This window comes from Microcaecilia unicolor, chromosome 4 (genome assembly GCF_901765095.1).
Source record: "Microcaecilia unicolor chromosome 4, aMicUni1.1, whole genome shotgun sequence".
NCBI lineage: Eukaryota > Metazoa > Chordata > Amphibia > Gymnophiona > Siphonopidae > Microcaecilia > Microcaecilia unicolor.
The window spans coordinates 295,411,599-295,428,563 of NC_044034.1; the positions used below are offsets into that span (position 1 = coordinate 295,411,599).

At 43.3% G+C, this 16,965-nt stretch overlaps 1 protein-coding gene across 1 annotated transcript in view; it reads left to right on the top strand.

Moving 5' to 3' along the window:
- The window catches only part of LOC115469267 (poly(ADP-ribose) glycohydrolase-like), an 84,812-nt gene that overhangs the window by 38,487 nt on the left and 29,360 nt on the right, over positions 1-16,965 (top strand). Inside the window, exon 9 of the mRNA XM_030201745.1 lies at positions 14,630-14,693. Within this exon, the coding sequence (XP_030057605.1) occupies positions 14,630-14,693 (64 nt within the window). The remainder of the gene's footprint in view (positions 1-14,629; positions 14,694-16,965) is intronic.

Below are 16,965 nucleotides of genomic sequence, written 5' to 3' on the forward strand. Positions count from 1 at the left end.
TTTTGCAGCCTTTTGAACTTTGGGCTCTGTAGTTTTAGAGATTGGAATACGTCAACCTTAGGAATATCTTTACATTAACATGCAGTTCTATACTTCATCAGTATTGTACTGCTCATAGGTTAGATTTTCAGGTTTTGTCTGTTTGTTTCTAATTTATAGGCTTTTTTTGTTTTAGTGGAAGATCTGTTCATGTTATGCATGTGTGGCTGAGGTGAAGAATTCTGGTAGCTTGTAGTGTTTCTGTAGGGGTCTATAGTGTAATGTAATGTGATTCTTGTATCCCACGGACTCCCAACTATTGTCCCAACCAATAGAGGTTTAAAGCAGGTAACAGAGTGAAAAAGGCAATGGACCAGCAAAAGAATACATATACAGATTTGCAAAACTAAAATATTAAAATCATTACACCACAATTTTTTTTTTAGTGTTCAACAATTTTTTATTGATGACAAATGCAATACAAACCATGCGCTAGATAACGTAGCAACTGGTTACAATCGGTCAGTTTAAGAAACTTCAACATTTGTTACAGACTGAAAACCGTCATCAAATTCTTAATTGAACAGTTCAAATCCCTCCAAAAAAAAAGAAAGAAAGAGGGGGGGGGGCTCCCATCAGGACGGGACATGCGCGGCTCAAATCCTCTACACCCACCAGGCAAAAACATTCCTGATATTGAATGGGGCAACCCGACCCTCATCAAGTCAAATATTAAACTAAAGAGAATTTAGCAGCAGACTCCTGGCTCAATGCGGAAGAGACTCAACATATATATCCCACACTGCATGAAAGGTTTTAAATCTTCTAGGAGCTTGCCTAGCATATTGTCGCTCTAGAAACATCAAGGCGTGCAATCGATTTCTCCATGCCCAAAATGATGGAGCTTCCTCCCCAACCCAGACCCCGAGGATCACTTTTTTGCCCAGAACCCCACCTTTCCGAAGAAACAATATGTGTGAGTGATTGCGGATACGAAAAACTTCTTAATTATCCAATAATATAGCTGCAGGAAAAAACGGTGGGTCGCAATCCCAACAGCCTCCCCAAGTAATTTAAAATAGCTCTCCAAAAGACCCTTACCCTCCGACATTCCCAAAAGGCATGGAAAAATGAGTTAGGCCCTTGCTGACATTTCTGGCAAATCGGAGACTCTACCGCCCCTACCTTAAACATTAATTCCTGGGTAAAATATGCCCTATATAGAGTCCGAAATTGACACTCTCGTAATTCAACGTTTACCGAGATCTTAGGGATCCGCTTGATAAGCTTTAAAGGCTCTATGGCGATACCCTGACCTCCCCAAGTCCCGACCCCACCTAGCAGTAAGGTCATCATAAGTCCGAGCCTGGGAGCTCGACTGTAAAGCTTTATGCAAACCAGAAACTGAGAGACACCCATCCCGAAATTTATCAAAGAATGTCTGCAGTCATGCACCCAAAGATGAGACAAGGGCAACCTGATCTAAAGAAAGCACATAATGACGTAATTGAAGATAAGCTATCAAATCCCGTGTCTCTGCAAACCCCTTTGTTAACAGGATCTCCCAAGAGAACAACCTACCCTTAGAATCTAAAACGTGTTGCAGCAAAAAAACTCCCTTGTTCACCCAACAAGTGAAGCTTGCGTTCTCTCTCCCAGGAGAAAACTGCAAATTGCCTCCACGTGGAAGCTGGTCTGAAATGTCAGGCTGACCTCCCAACCGCAAAATCAGGAACTGCCAAGCTGACACAACGATCTGAGTAACAAACTATGCCACAGCCACGGTGGGAGGGATCTCGAGGAGCAGTGCAGGAGAGAATTGACATGCCAAGAAGAGTAAAGCACATGCCAAGGAGAGTAAAGCACCTCCTCATACTCTCGTGGAGTATAACCTTGTTCTTCCAGTACCCAATCCCCCAAATGATGAAGTAAGCATGCATAATTATACAGAGATAAGTTGGGGAGACCCAGGCCTCCATATTTCCAAGAACCAATTAACTGCTTAAAGGGCATCTTCGGTTTCCGACCCACCCAGCAAAAATGAGATAGCATCCTCTGTAATGCCTTAAGATCATGTTTTAATAACTTAATAGGTAATACTTGGAGGATATACAACCATTTCGGGAATAATACCATAGCAGTCTTACAATAATCCAACAAGACTGTTACATCTGCCTTATAAAGCATACCAGTGTTGCGAGGCAACTGAATACCCAAATACCAAAACGAAGTAGTTTCCCTTTGCAATGGGAATGAGCCCACCCAATTCTCCTGAACAGACGACATAGTAAGTAAGCATCGCTATAAATTTATCTAAATTAAGACTGAAACACGAACAGTCCCCATATTCTACAAAACTCTCTATCACAGTCTCTAGTGAAGTCTGAGGCTCCACAACATGCACCAGCAAGTCATCCGCAAATGCTGAAATTTTGAATTCATGAGGACCTATTCTTATTCCTTTAAAATTAGGGTTCCCCATAATATCCCTAATCAAAGGATCCATAGATAACACAAAAGCATGGGGACAAAGGGCAGCCCTGCCTATTGCCTCGATGTATTTCAGACTCCGAAGATAGAACAGCATTTACCTGGATCTGCGCACGGGGAGAGCTATAAAGCGCTTAAAGCGCCTCCAAAAAGAAACCTAAAAAAACATATCTATGCAGAACAGTAAAAAGAAACTTCCAGTAAACACGGTCAAACGCCTTCTCTGCGTTGAAGCTCACCAACAAGGAAGGCTCAGCTATCTTTTTCACGCATTCCATTGAGATGAGAAGCTTACGCATGTTATGTGTTATTGTACGCCCTGCAACAAATCTTACCTGCTGTTGCGAGATCAGCTTCGGGATTAGCCAAGATTTTCGCAAATAATTTGGTTTCTGTGTTCAAGAGAGAGATAGGCCTATAGGAAGAGGGCTTTACCAGATCCCTCCCTGGTTTTAATAATAACACTATCTGGGCTAGTTGAAGAGACTGTGGAAGGGTTCCCTCTGCCACAAACTGTGTAAAGAAGGACTGCAAGGTTGGAACAATTGAAGGAGACAAAAGTTTATAAAATTCAGCTCTAAAGCCATCTGGTCCTGGGGTCTTAAATAAAGCACTCTGCTGAATCACCAGAGCCACCTCCTCTTCCATTATTGGCATGTTAAGTTTATTTACCTCCCTCTCATTCAACCTTGGTAAAATCCAGGTTCTCTAAATATAAATCTCCATCCATAGGTGTCTCCTGCGGACGTCCGTACAACTGTTGGTAGTAATGACTAAAAGCTGTTGCTATTTCCCGATCAGATCTTACTAATGAGCCATCTTCCTTTTATATGTGAGCAATAATACGAGTCCCCCCGATTGTTTAATCAGATTGGACATGAGCTTTCCCGATTTATTTCCATGATACTTTTAGTACTTTACTGACTTCATCGCCCTTTCATGCAGCAGTTCATTCAGAGTTGTCTGAAGCGCAATCAGTGAGTTACGGACGTGGGTAGTCGGACTCCTCCCATACTGGGTTCTTGCCTTAACTAACTGTTTTTCTAATCTCAGAATCTCCCTGTCTCTAGATCTCCACTGAAAGGAAGAATATGCCAAAATTTCCCTTTGCAGCACAGCTTTAGCTGCCTCCCAATATAAAAGCGGCCGATGCCTAAATTCCTCATTGTGAAACTGATAATATGCCCACTTCTTCAGTAACTGCTTTCTAAACCGGGGATCCCAATGTAACTTATGGGGAAAACGCCAAATAAATTGTTGATCTCCAGAGTCCCCAAACTTTAAGGAACACCACACAAAGGCATGGTCTGATACACTATATGGGCCAATCCCAGCCTCCAACACTTGTGAAAACAGCCCAGTAGAAAGAAGCCAATAATCAATTCTGGACTGCGAGCCATGCGCCCTCGATAGGTGTGTGTAATCTCGATCCAAAGGATGCAGAGCTCGCCATACATCCAAAAGGTCCAGACTGGAACATAGTAGTGGGATACCCCTAGCTGAGGATCCTCTACCCCTCTCTACATCCCGGGATCTATCCAAATAGGGCTCATAGACCATATTAAAGTCACCTCCCATAACAATTAGTAGGTCCACCATATCCACTACCTTACATAACAGTCCCCTCACCCATTTATGATCATATACATTGGACCCATACACATTACATAGTAATAAAGGCTTTTTATTAAGGGATGCCTTGAGAAGCAAAAATCTTCCCCGAGGGTCCCTCCATGTCTCATGCAGAACTAAATCCAGTCCCTTCCGAAAAAGCACCAGGAGTCCAGACTTACGATTCACAGCAGGCAACTCTGCAACCTGTCCAACCCACCAACGTTTGAACTTCAAATGCTCAACAGTCGAAAGTTGAGTTTCCTGCAGGAACACAATGAGGCATATTTTCAAAGCACTTAACCTTCTAAAATTCCATAGAAACCTATGGAACTTTGGAAGGCTAAGTGCTTTGAAAATATGACTCAATGTCTGCTTTATGACGATTTAGGGTTTGCAAAATTTTCTGTCTCTTAATAGGCGAGGACACCTCATTAACATTCCAGGATATCAATTTAATCCCCATCATATAATCTAATCCAATATAAAGAAAACAGAGTCCATTGACCCATAGCCGCTAGGGGGCCATCCCAGCGAGCGGCCTCCCAACCACAACCTCGCGACTGACCACCTAATTCCCCACCGCGCACATCTCGTCTCCCAGAAGGATCCCCCCCACTCAAACAACACAAAGTAAAAAGCCCCCCACCAAAAACCCCTTCCCAACCTCCCATCTCCACAAAAAAACCTCATCAAACAAAACCAAAATCCCACCCTCTTAGAAAGTTGCCCTCCACAAACCCCCCCTACCCTAGACTGTCCAACACACCTGATGGACAAAGGTCAGTGTGGGACTCTCCCCCCTCCCCCGGATCGCCTTCCCCATCCTCCTTGATCATAGCTCAAAATGAACCATAAGCAAAATTATTCACTTTATCATCACAATATCCAGGGAAAGGAACACCAATATCCCAGAGAAATAAAAACAAAAAAAACCCTGTATTTGCACAAGTGAGAACATCATCCCACCTAGTAAATCAATATGCAAACCCTTAACTTACAAACCGCAAACATTTATATATCAACCAGCACAAATAGATAATCAATTCCATGTCCCCTTCCTACCATCCCACCCCAAACTCTCTACTTCCTCTACATACCAAAACCTCACATTCGAACAACCCTCTCCCCTCTAACATACACACACACAACCACCTTAAAAAAAAAAAAGCATTGCAACCATGTTATCTTCCCCCTATAAACCCCCCAGCACTGAACTTACATACTCAATCCCCCTCCCCCTTCTAACGCCCCTCCAACCACACACTTGCACACACAAGAGAAAAAAAAAAAAACACACGCTACTCTTTTTCACATTCCCATATCTTACAGGAGTAATAAAGAAAAAAGATACATGACCCTCCTTCGAGACAAAGGGCTTAGAGACCAAATAAATCCCTACCTAGCCCCTACAGATTGACAGCAAGGCTAAAACTAAACATAGAAGCAGAGTCTTTGTATGTGGTCCTTATGGCTGAGCTATAATAGTCTAAGTCTTCCAATCATAGGCCCACTCCAGTGAGATGTGCACCCACCGAGGCCCAGCACCATTCATCAACCAGGTAAACCCCACAATCCACAGGCTCTCTCCACATGATAGCAATAGGGGTTGGCTGAGGTTGCAAACCCTGGCGAAACAACTCAGCCTAACCAGGTGAATTACACAAAGTGCGATGTGCCCTCTATGAGAGCCTGAAGATGCACTAACCGCCTCATTATCGAAAGTTAGACGCCCATATCGGTATAATCGAAACCCGATTTTTGGCGTCCTCAACTGCAGTCGTCACAGAGATGAACAGAGATCACGGGGGGCGTGTTGGGGCATGTCAGAGGCGTGGCGAAGGTGGGACTGGGGCGTGGTTATCGACGGAGGAGAGATGGGCGTCTTTAGCTGATAATCGAAACAAGGAGGGCGTTTTTGACGAGAATTTGGTCCGCTTTATTTGGACCCTTTTTTTAGTTCCAAGTCCCAAAAAAGTGCCCCAACTGACCAGCTGACCACCGGAGGGAATCGGGGATCACCTCCCCTGACTCCCCCAGTGATCACTAACCCCCTCACACCAAAAAAAAAAACACTTTACAAACTTTTTTTCCCAGCCTGTATGCCAGCCTCAAATGCCGTACCCACCTCCATGACAGCAGAATGTGTTCTATCCTCTGACAGCCTTTCCCTGGTTCTGATGTGGGTCTCGGGTGAGTGTGACACCTTTTCTGTTAAGGGCACTGCAGAGTCACATCAGCAATGCATTGTGGTGGGTGTAGGGTATTGGCCTCCATGATTCCTCTAGCTTGTGTTAAATGCTCACGATGTTGGTAGTTGGTAGGCTCTACTCCCATGGTGCTTTTCCCTCTGCTTACTGGGTCAGAGTGTGCCCTGTTTTGTTTCCGGTAGTCCATGAGGTAGTGGCCATTTGTGTAAGACACTTTTAGATCCCTTTCATGTGTTACCCACGTTACAGCACTTAGTTCTTACCTTGAATATTGCTGAAAGAGGGCATTGTACACCATTCTGCCAGCTCGGACCTACTGCTAATCTCAGTACCAGCGAGACTCGTTGCCAGTGGGGCACAACCTCTGATCTGCAGTTAACTGTGAGTAAACGGGCTTATTCAAATAAAGGACGTTTTCAGCGAGATTAGTCTTCAGGTGTGAACTGCTGTGCCAAGGTTATACAGCAGCAACAAGTCCTGTCCCTGGAGCACTTTTAGTGGGTACTGCAGTGCACTTCAGGCAGGCAGACCCAGGCCCACCCCCCCCCCCCCCCACCTATAACACTTGTGGTGGTAAATGGGAGGCCTCTAAAACCCACTGTACCCACATGTAGTTGCCCCCTTCACCCCTAAGAGCTATGGTATTGTTGTACATTTGTCCCTCCCATGACCAAATGGCTTGGATTAGGACGTTTCTGAGCTAGGCGTTTTTAGTTTCCATTATCGCTAAAAAACAAAAATGCCCATCTCAGGACCAAATCCATGGCATTTGGTCCGTCCAAACCGTATTTTCGAAATGAAAGATGGACGCCCATCTTTTTCGAAAATACGGTCTGTCCCGCCTCTTCACATACCCGTTTTCAGACATAGACGCCCATGGAGATGGGCGTTCGCGTTCGATTATGCCCCTCCACATAGTTAAAGCACATTAGCTATGGCCTTGGTGAGGGTCCATACACCCGGGGTATGCGCCCTCTTCAAGATCGATACCCTCAACTCTTAAGCAGTCCATGACAAAACCGCTTCAGCGAAAAGTCCACAATCTGGTAGCAAGCAACATTCGTCAGCAATATAGATTCCACAATCCACATACTGTCTTTCCACACTGTAGCATTAGGGACTGGCTGAAACAGGCAACCCCTGGAGAAATGATTTAGCCGATTCAGGAGAATAAAAAAAATGAGTTTTGCCCTCCATGAAGACCTTGAGGCATGTCGGGTAAAGCAGTGCAAATTGGATATGGAGTCAGTGAAGATCCGCACAAACGGGCATGTGCCTTTCTTAAGTTCGAGACCCTGGCTGAGAAGTCTTGAAAACATAAAATTGTTCTATTTTCATATGTTAAGGGACCTTTCGCTCTGATCGCTGTCAAAATGTCCATCTTATGTGCATAGTTCAAAATCTTGCAGATTACAGCATGTGAATGTTCCTCTGCTGATCTTTTAGGTCCCAGCCTATGCACCCGTTCTATGCGTAGAGGGCCTGCTGGCGGCTGCAGCCACAAGGCATAGATCAGCCATGTCTCCAGAAACTTCCTCAATTCCGCCTCTGGTATAGCCTCAGGAAGGCCAACTAGCCGCAGATTCCCTCTTCGGGAGCGATTCTCCATTTCATCCGTCTTATCCGCAAGAGGTCTCAGTTTATCCTGTAATGTAGCTGTCAGGGTTGTAAGCTGTTGCACCTGATCTTCCAGGTCAGAAACCCGCTGACAATAAGCCGAGAACTCCCCTTTCAAGGCTTCCAGGCTCCCATCAACACTGTCCAATTTATCCAAAACTACTTCCATTTTTTTATCTAGGGAGTCATCGATAGCTTGTTTTACCTCTGTAACAATTTCGGACACCCATGCGGAACTGACCGAGGAGGGGCCTCCTTCGCCTCCCGCTGTCATCTTGGAGTCACACCTCGCTAGCTTCTCCTTTTCCGTGCGAGCCATTTTTGTAGTCATAAATGCGGGCAAACAGCTTCTCTGCTTCTGCGTATGTTTCAGAAGGAATTGTGCCCTTCAAGCCCAGCTTTTGGTTCCCACAAAATGCTTTAGAAGGGTGAGTTTTGGCGATACGAGGTGGGAGCTCTTCCCACTTGTGTCTGCTCTCTCAGCATGACATCACGTGACCCTCGACTCTCCAAAAAATTTTTTTTATATAAATACGTTTTCAAAGCCTTTTGAAATGAAAACTAAGATAAAGAAGCACGTAGATCCAATAGTAACAAAAGTCTGATAATTAAAAGAATCCTTTAGAATCCTTTTATATCAGATTCCTGAAAAGGAAGGGAGGATTAATCGGTATGGATCTCTAGATCTTATAAGTCCACGGCCTAAGGGAAAAGATACCAGTTTTAAAAAAAATAATCTGGAGAAGTGTAGCAGTCTGACTTGTTAAGATGTAGGACTTTTCATATTTACCATGGTGTTTTTTCATAAGTAAGGTTATTGCTACTTGAATCATGGGAGTTAATGTTATTGTGGCATGTCTTGTAGAAGTGTATGTTATTCACAAAGTGCCTGGCAGTGGAAAGATATTGTGTTGCTGTCATTTGAAGAAGTGAATTTGAATATTTATAGTGCTGAGAAAAAAAAGTTTGTGAACCTCAAGCATAATAATAAGAATTACAAGTCCCTGTCATCATGCCCTTGTTTAACTGAAGCCAGTCTTTCCTTGTACAGTATGAAGGGTTTAAAGTAAACAGTTCTTTGTTTCTTAAGATACAATAAAGTATGAAGTTGTGAAATAGAAAGACTTCTGGGTGATGGTGTCTGAGGATCTCAAGGTCAAGAAACAATATGGCAAAGAGATGCCAAAAAGCCAGAAGGATACTAGAGTGTGTAGAGAAGGAAATAACCAGCAGAAAGGAGGAGATGATAATCTCAGGTCATTGGTGAAGTTTCACTTGGAGTGCATTCAGGTTTGGAGATCTTGTTTCATTAAGGATAAAAAGACACTGAAAGCAGTCTAAAGGAAAGTGACCAAAATAGTATGTAGTCTGCAGCAGAAGACGTATGAGAAGAGACTTGAATTCCTAAATTAGTATACCCTAGAGGAGAGGAAGGGCAGGGAAGATAATCATACCAACATTTTAAATGCTTGAAAGGTATTAATGAACCAGTTAATCTTATCCAACGACAGGGAAGCTGTGGAACTTGAAGATGTGAAATAAAGCTGTAAGGAGGCAAACTTAAAAGCAACAATAGGACATATTTTTCACAGAAAGGGTAGTGAATGTCTGGAGTGTCTTCTCAATGGAGACACAAAAAAAATGATGGAATTCAAAAATGTGTGGGATAAACAGAGGATCCTTAAATGGCAAGAGAATGGAAACCAAGTGTAGAGCAAAAGTTAAATGATTTTTTTTGCACTTCATGAAAGACACGGGGGAGGAAGTAAGAAGCACAGAGCAGCAGTTGAAAGAAACCCTAAACAAAGACATGGAAGGGTAACCTATATAGAGTGGCAGATACAATGTTAACCACTTGTCTGAGCAGGCTGGATAGACCACACTGGTCTCTATGTGCCATTGTTTACTAATGTTGACTATGATCGCACAAGTCTTCATTCCCCTTGGCTCAGAATCGCCATCTGCAACAATAACAGCCATGAGTCATTTAGGATACAGGTCTGCCAACTTTGCACAGTGGGATTGAGCAGTATTTGCACATTCTTCTTAACAGAATAGGCTCAAGCTATGTCCAGTTGGCTGAGGATCATCTGTGGACTGCAATCCTCAAGTCTTTTCACAGATTTTCTATTGTATTTAGGTCTGGGCTTTGACTGGGCTATTCTAAGATGTTCTGTTTCTTCTCACTGTTGCTCCATTGTTGTTGTTCCATTGTTGCTTTTTCTTGTTCTTAGGATCATTGTTATGCCTGTGTATGGCAGACAGGATTAGGTTTTCCTCCAGGATCTGCCTATACTTTATGGCCTTCACAAGCCTCCCTACTCTCGCTGCTACAAAACATCACCACAACATAATATTGCCACCACCATGCTTTACTGAAGGGATGGTGTTAGCAGGGTGATGTGCTGTGCTTTGTTTCATCCCACACATACTGTTTAGCTTGGAGATCAAAAATTCCGTTTTGGTCTCGGATCACAAAACCTTCTCCCACGTGCGTGCAGTTCCCCCTTGATTGATTGTTTTGCAAATGCTATGCAGCAAATCATATGGGGTTTTTTTCTTCAGTAGTGGCTTCTTTTTTGCCACCTTCCCAAACAGCCACATTAGTGGAATATTCTTAAAATTATTAAATGGTCAACAATTTCCAGACCACTGGCACTGGTGTAACAAGTTCCATGACCTCAGGCTACTGGAACGTAGAGGGGCAGTTTCTTCCCCCTGATGAAGAAAATGTTTCCTTTCATATTTGGGGGCCGTATATCCAGTCTTTGGCGCCGAGGGCCTGAAGCTTTGTAGTGAACTCCCTATAGGGGCACAGGAGGTTTGTATGGTTTCCTTGGCAATAGCCTTTTTTTTCATGGTTGCTAGGCTCTCACTCATGCTGGATTCTGAGCGGTTTACTGTTAGATGGGAGTGGGGGGGGGGGGGGGGGGAGATTTCAATTGGAGAATGTTTTGATGCCGGACCCCTTGTTTATATGCTTGTCCATTCTGTTCCTCCCTGTTAGTGTGCATTTTGCAATTCGTGATATTTTTACTATTATCTGCTTGGATTTGTTTTACTAAGTTGAGTTCTTAATACAACATGTTACAACATAAAATCAAACTGAGGGTGGGCATGGGGGGGGTGCTCCTTGTGTAAGGGCACATTATGTTGGTGCGGAGGTGTGGCTATAAGAAACTAGGCCCTCCTCTGATTCATGCTTGCTTGTATCCTCTTATGCCCTGATTCGAATGTGCTTTTCAATAGAAAAAATTAAATAAAAATAATAAACAGTCAACAATTTCCCATTCTCAGCTGATAACCACTGGAGTTCTCTTAAAGTAAGCTTAAGCTTCAGTGACCTTTCCCAGCAGTATCTTTAACCCACAGTACTTACTTCAGAGGGAAGGCCTGATGGAGTCGGAGGCATTCCAGTACCAAACTGTTTCCACTTGATGATGCCTGAAGTGATATTCAAACACATTAAAAATTCTCATAACTTTTCTCCAAATCTATATCATTGAATAATTCTTGTGGACTTCTTTCAGCAGCTTCATGTTCAGTATATTTAGACCTTTGCATCACTTTATACAACAGAAACAGTTTGATTCTTCGTCCAAAAGTATTTGAATCAGCTACTGTGATTGGACACAGGGAGGCTCTGTGTTACTTATTATGAACCTTCACAAGGCACTTCTTGGAAATAGAGCTTATTTGTGTTTGCTATGACAAAAGGTATGAAGACTTATGTGATCAACACTCTCTTGTTTTCTTATTCTTAATTACTATTTGAATATTTCTTTTTTCATGTTAACGTGTATAGTATATTATGTAGATCAGTTAAACAAATGCCTACTTTAATGCATTTTGAACTTTTGAACCAATATTCAGCCAGGGCTGTCAGCTTTATTTATTCATTTTACTTTTTTTTAAATGCCGCTTCTTCCATAGGTGAAATAAATCCAGATATTCAATGCTGGTATCCAGATATTGGCAGGAACTGAATATCTGGATAGGGTGGTCAGTGCCGGTGCTATCTGCAAAAAGGCTGTCTTAGCTTTATCCATATCATTATCACTTCTAACTGGATAACTCTAGGAACTGCCCCTGTTCTGCCCATGGACCAACCTGGCACTATCCAGATGGCACTGGAGAAGTCTTCAGTGACTTTCAGCAGCATTCTCCAGATAATGCCACTGAAAATCGATGACTAGCCCCAATCATTGACACTTATTCAGGTAGCAGTACCATAATGTGTGGAAACATCACTTTGGCTTGCTCCATTGTGCTTCTGTTGGCCCCCCCCCCCCCCCCCCCATTTCAAACTTCTGTCTAGAGATGCAACTGACCCTGAGTCCCTGAGATGGCGCATTAATCCCTGAGGTTAGTAAAGTGTCTGAGACCTAGTCTGTTTCTTCTTTGAATGTACACTGTAATTGATTTAATTAGGAATGATCCATTCATAGCTCTGTATCCAAGTTTGTGATTTCATTTGACTCGAAGCCAGTTTATTAACTTCTCTAACAATATGCTTAAACACTTAAGGTAAAACGAGCACATATGATATGTGGTTTTTCATTTTCCAGTTGAAGAGTTTCTGGGCACATCTTTCCTGTTGTAGTCATATATAACTGAACGTGCACCAGTTTTTCATCACCAGTTAAAACCTAGGTACTATTAATTAGGATCCATTGTGAGGTGCATTTCGGATTATTCCAGAGTATGCTATTGATTATTTCTATTAAAATCCTCCAAAATACTGCTATAAACTAAATGGACTTCCTAGATTGTAATCTTGATCTAGAAGGGTTCTACAAATCATCCTGTATGGAAATTTTGATTCCTGTTCACATTGGAGAGGAGATAGAGGCCAGTCCAGTGGAGCTGACTATCATACTTGAGATTACCCACATTGTAGTATTTGGTTGTGGCCCCAGAGGTTTGGTATAAAGGTTCTGGGCTCATGCCATACATAAAAACATAACATAAGTGTTGCCATACTGGGATAGATCAAAGGTCCATCAAGCCCAGTATCCTATTTCCAGCAGTGGCCAATCCAGGTCACAAGTATCTGGCAAGATCCCATAACAGTAAAACAGATTTTGTGCTGCTTATCCTAGAAATAAGCAGTGGAGTTTTCTAAGTCCATCTTAATTATGGCTTATGGAGGAGTAGCCTAGTGGTTAGTGCCGTGGACATTGATCCTGGAGAACTGGGTTCAATTCCCACTGTAGCTCCTTGTGACTCTGGGCATGTCAGTTAACCCTCCATTGCTCCAGGTATAAAATAAATATCTGTATATAATATGTAAACCGCTTTGATTGTAACCACAGAAAGGTGGTATATCAAGGCCCATCCCTTTTCCCTTTCGTTTAGGAAATTATCTAATTTTCTAAACCTTGCTAAGCTAACTGCTTTTACCACGTCCTCTGGCAATGAATTCCAGAGTTTAATTATAGGATGAATAAAGAAATATTTTCTCCAGTCTTTATTACTTGGCTTCATTGCGTACCCCCTAATCCTAGTATTTTTGGAAAGAGTAAACAAGTGATTCACGTCTTCCTGTTCTACGCCACTCAGTATTTTATAGAGAGCTAGTATTTTATAGAGAGCTGTCATATTCCCCCCCCCCCCCACCCCCAGCTCTAAGCTGAAGAGCCCTAGCCTCTTTAGCCTTTCTTTGTAGGGAAGTCATTCCATTCCCTTTATCATTTTCATCGGCCTTCTCTATACATTTTCTAATTCTGCTGTACCTTTTTTGAAATGCAGTGATCAGAATTGCACACAGTTTTTGAGGTGTGGTTGCACCATTGAGCGATACAAAGGATTATAACAGTCTCATTTTTATTTTCCTTTCCTTTCCTAATAATTCCTAACATTCTGTTTGCTTTCTTAGCTGCCGCTGAACACTGAGCAGAGGGTTTCAACGTATCATCAATCATAAAACCTAGATTCTTTTCCTGGGCAGTGACTCCTAATATGGAACCTTGCATCGCGTAGCTAGAGTTTGGGTTCTTTTTTCCCACATGCATCACTTTGCACTTTCTCACACTAAACGTTATTTGGATGCTTGTATAGTGTTCTCCTACAGGATGAGCTAGGGCTAATGCCACAGTGCACAAAATTTGGAACCAGCACCCCAGCTGCACAAAATCCTGGTAGTAACCATTTTATGAGACACATCCAGATTTTGATTTTATCCTGGGTGCTTAGGATGCTGGGTAAAGGTGAAGCTGCCATCCTAGGTATTTTGGATAACTTCATATTTTAACTGTGTTCCGCAAAATACTAGTTTCAGCTCACTTTTTGCAGCACTACTGTCTATGTGGAAAACTGAAGACTACTAGGATTTATTTTTGGATTTGGCTGGAGTTTCCATCTTTGAAAGGTCAGTGGTTAAAATAAAATTAACTGGAAATGTATATGTTGTAGTATGAGAGCAGTGCCATCTGTGACAAGGAGTGTTTTATTGAAGCTCTGCCCAGTTAGTCCATGCCAGTGGACTGTTTACCTACAACCTCTGCAGTTAGGTGTACCTTGATGATTAAGTTAGTAGACCCTGAATACTGATCACTGGCCTCCTGTAGTGCCCTGTTTTAGCCCCTCTGCACTAACTTTCTGCCAGACACAATATCTGAGACCCACTGTTGAATTATTAATCTTCTATGAAATCATTGCTTCCCCTTACACAACCCTACTTATTGTCTATTTGTTAAATTTAATGCACCTCTTCCTTTCAGTGCCTACTGGCTTGGTGACGTTTGAAAGATTGCATGTCCGCAAAGATGAGGTGAACTGGAAAAAGTGAGTGTTGAGATTGTACCAGGTAGACTACCCTTTCATAAGCTCTCTTGTTTCCGTGAGATAGTTGATAACTTTTTCAGCCAGTCAGATTCTTGTATTGCATTACAGAAGAGCATTATGCTTGTCTGAAAGTTGAAAGCTGGGAGAAAGGGGAAGCACTGGATGATGGCTGAAATCTGCTCCCAGTGGCAGGAGGAGCATCCCAGTGCCCTGGTAATAAAAAGTGTGGTTTCCTTTACATAGCTTTCCACTATTCCAGAATCTGTGGGATAGTTGTTTCCATCAACCAGTAGGTGGGGATAGAAAACTGAACTGACATATCTCTCTTGGCAAAGAAATAGCAACAAGCAGACCAACTTATGATGAAATATTTCCTTAATGTATATAAATGAATGGGCACACTTTTCGGCCTCTGGTTCTGAGGCCCGAATGCTCAGAAGCAAATGTGGGCACTAGAGGCCATTAGCACCGGAGTAACTCCCGCATTTGCTAGCACCGAATGCTCAGAGCCGCCGAGTGCATGAAATGACGAGCAATCAGGCTCTGAGCACAATTAGCATGCAAATGCATGCTAAAGCGTTCATCCTGTATTCCTCCCCAATAGCAGGCAGTGCATACTAAACAAGGGCTCTCCTCCTGCAGCAAACCCTACACAAGTTTGGAGCCGGCGTTAGGGTTGTGCCGAGCCATGGGGGGGGGGGGGGGGGGGGGTGGAATAGGGAGACCGGTGTGCTGGCAGCCATGGTTTAAAGTCATTGTCTTCCATCAGTCCTTTATTTTATGTGAAAGTGGGGATATACCCAGAAAGAAGGGAATGGTAAGACATGGGGGGGGGGGGGGTGGCGGTGTACTTGTGATAAAACATTACTATAAATAATATTTGAATCTGAAAATTACGTAGAAGCTGGAATGGTCTAACTAGGAAGGATGCATGATTTAAAACTTTCACCAGCTGTCCTACCTCTCTCCTGTGTCTTGTTGCGGATCCTCTGAAATCTACCCTTACCTCCAGCAGGTCTCTGGAACATCTGTGGGATGGCACTGGAGCCAAGCACTATGGGAAGTGTAAGAAAGACTCCTTGCATGGGCTGAGGAAAGGCAGTACTCAAATGCTAGGACCCAAAAAGCACAGGCTGCTCCCTGGGGCATATGCACAACTCTTGAGTGCATGCTCCACGCACAAGTCTCCCCCTGAACTCCCTAATGCCCAAAGCTAACAGCACGCCTATTTTTGCATATAATTAGCATTGAGCATTAGGGAGTACATTTGCTGTGCTGCCCTGGCAATAATTTTCCTGTACAGCGCCAGAGTTTTGATCATCAGGGCCTGAGTGATTTACTCCTGGTCTGGTTGATCAACTGAGCTTTGGGAGTGGCTTGAGTCTACAGAGTCACCTGAAGGTCTTCAGATCCCTGTTGCCCCACGAATTTACTTCTTCCCTCTCTTCACCTCTCCCCTTTTTCCTGTGGAACTCTCCTTTTCCAGCACAATAACCTAAAAGAAAGAAAGGAGAAGGAAAGAGGTTTACGGGAAAGTGTGAGACAGATTATCAGTCCTGATTCTTTCTCATCTGGAGTAAGACTTGCTGAGACTGTGAGCTTGAGAAGAGCAACCGGCAGTGGAAGTTCAACTAAACTGACTCAGAACTGCTTGGAGGGCTGCAGGTTCTACTTGGTGCACGGGAGGGTTCCTGACTCACCACTTGGGACTGCTTGTGCCAGTTGGGGTGAATGGCGACTCCTGCAGAGGTACTTAAGCAGTTTTCCCGCTGTGGGACCCACTGGCTAGTGGTGGGCATTGCAGTGAATGCAAGCCTGGTGTCTTGTGAGACATGGTGGAAATGGTCAGTGACAGCGTGTCTTTGGATTTGGTGCAGCATCCAAATATTCTGGGGATTTTGGGCTCTCCAGAAGGACCTGTATACAGTTTAATGCAGGACAGTGCAGAAATGGGCGCCATTTTGTTGGGGCCGACTAGTAATGAGGAACAGCCTCTCTCTGATGATGCATGGAGCACAGCTGCCATTTTATAACTTCAGGGCTCGAAAGATCATTCAGCTGCACTGGGATTTTTGTTTTCTCCAAAGTTTATATTAGGTCTGCACTTTAATTGTGATCAACGCTGCGATTAATGTATTAATGAACTCCGATTAAAAAAATTAATCGGCATTCATAATTAACCACGTGCCGCCTGCCTTCTGCCTCCCTCTGCTATGTGTGGTCCAGAAACTTTCCCTCCCTTCTGGGACTGCCTGTGGCTCTCAGGTTCCGC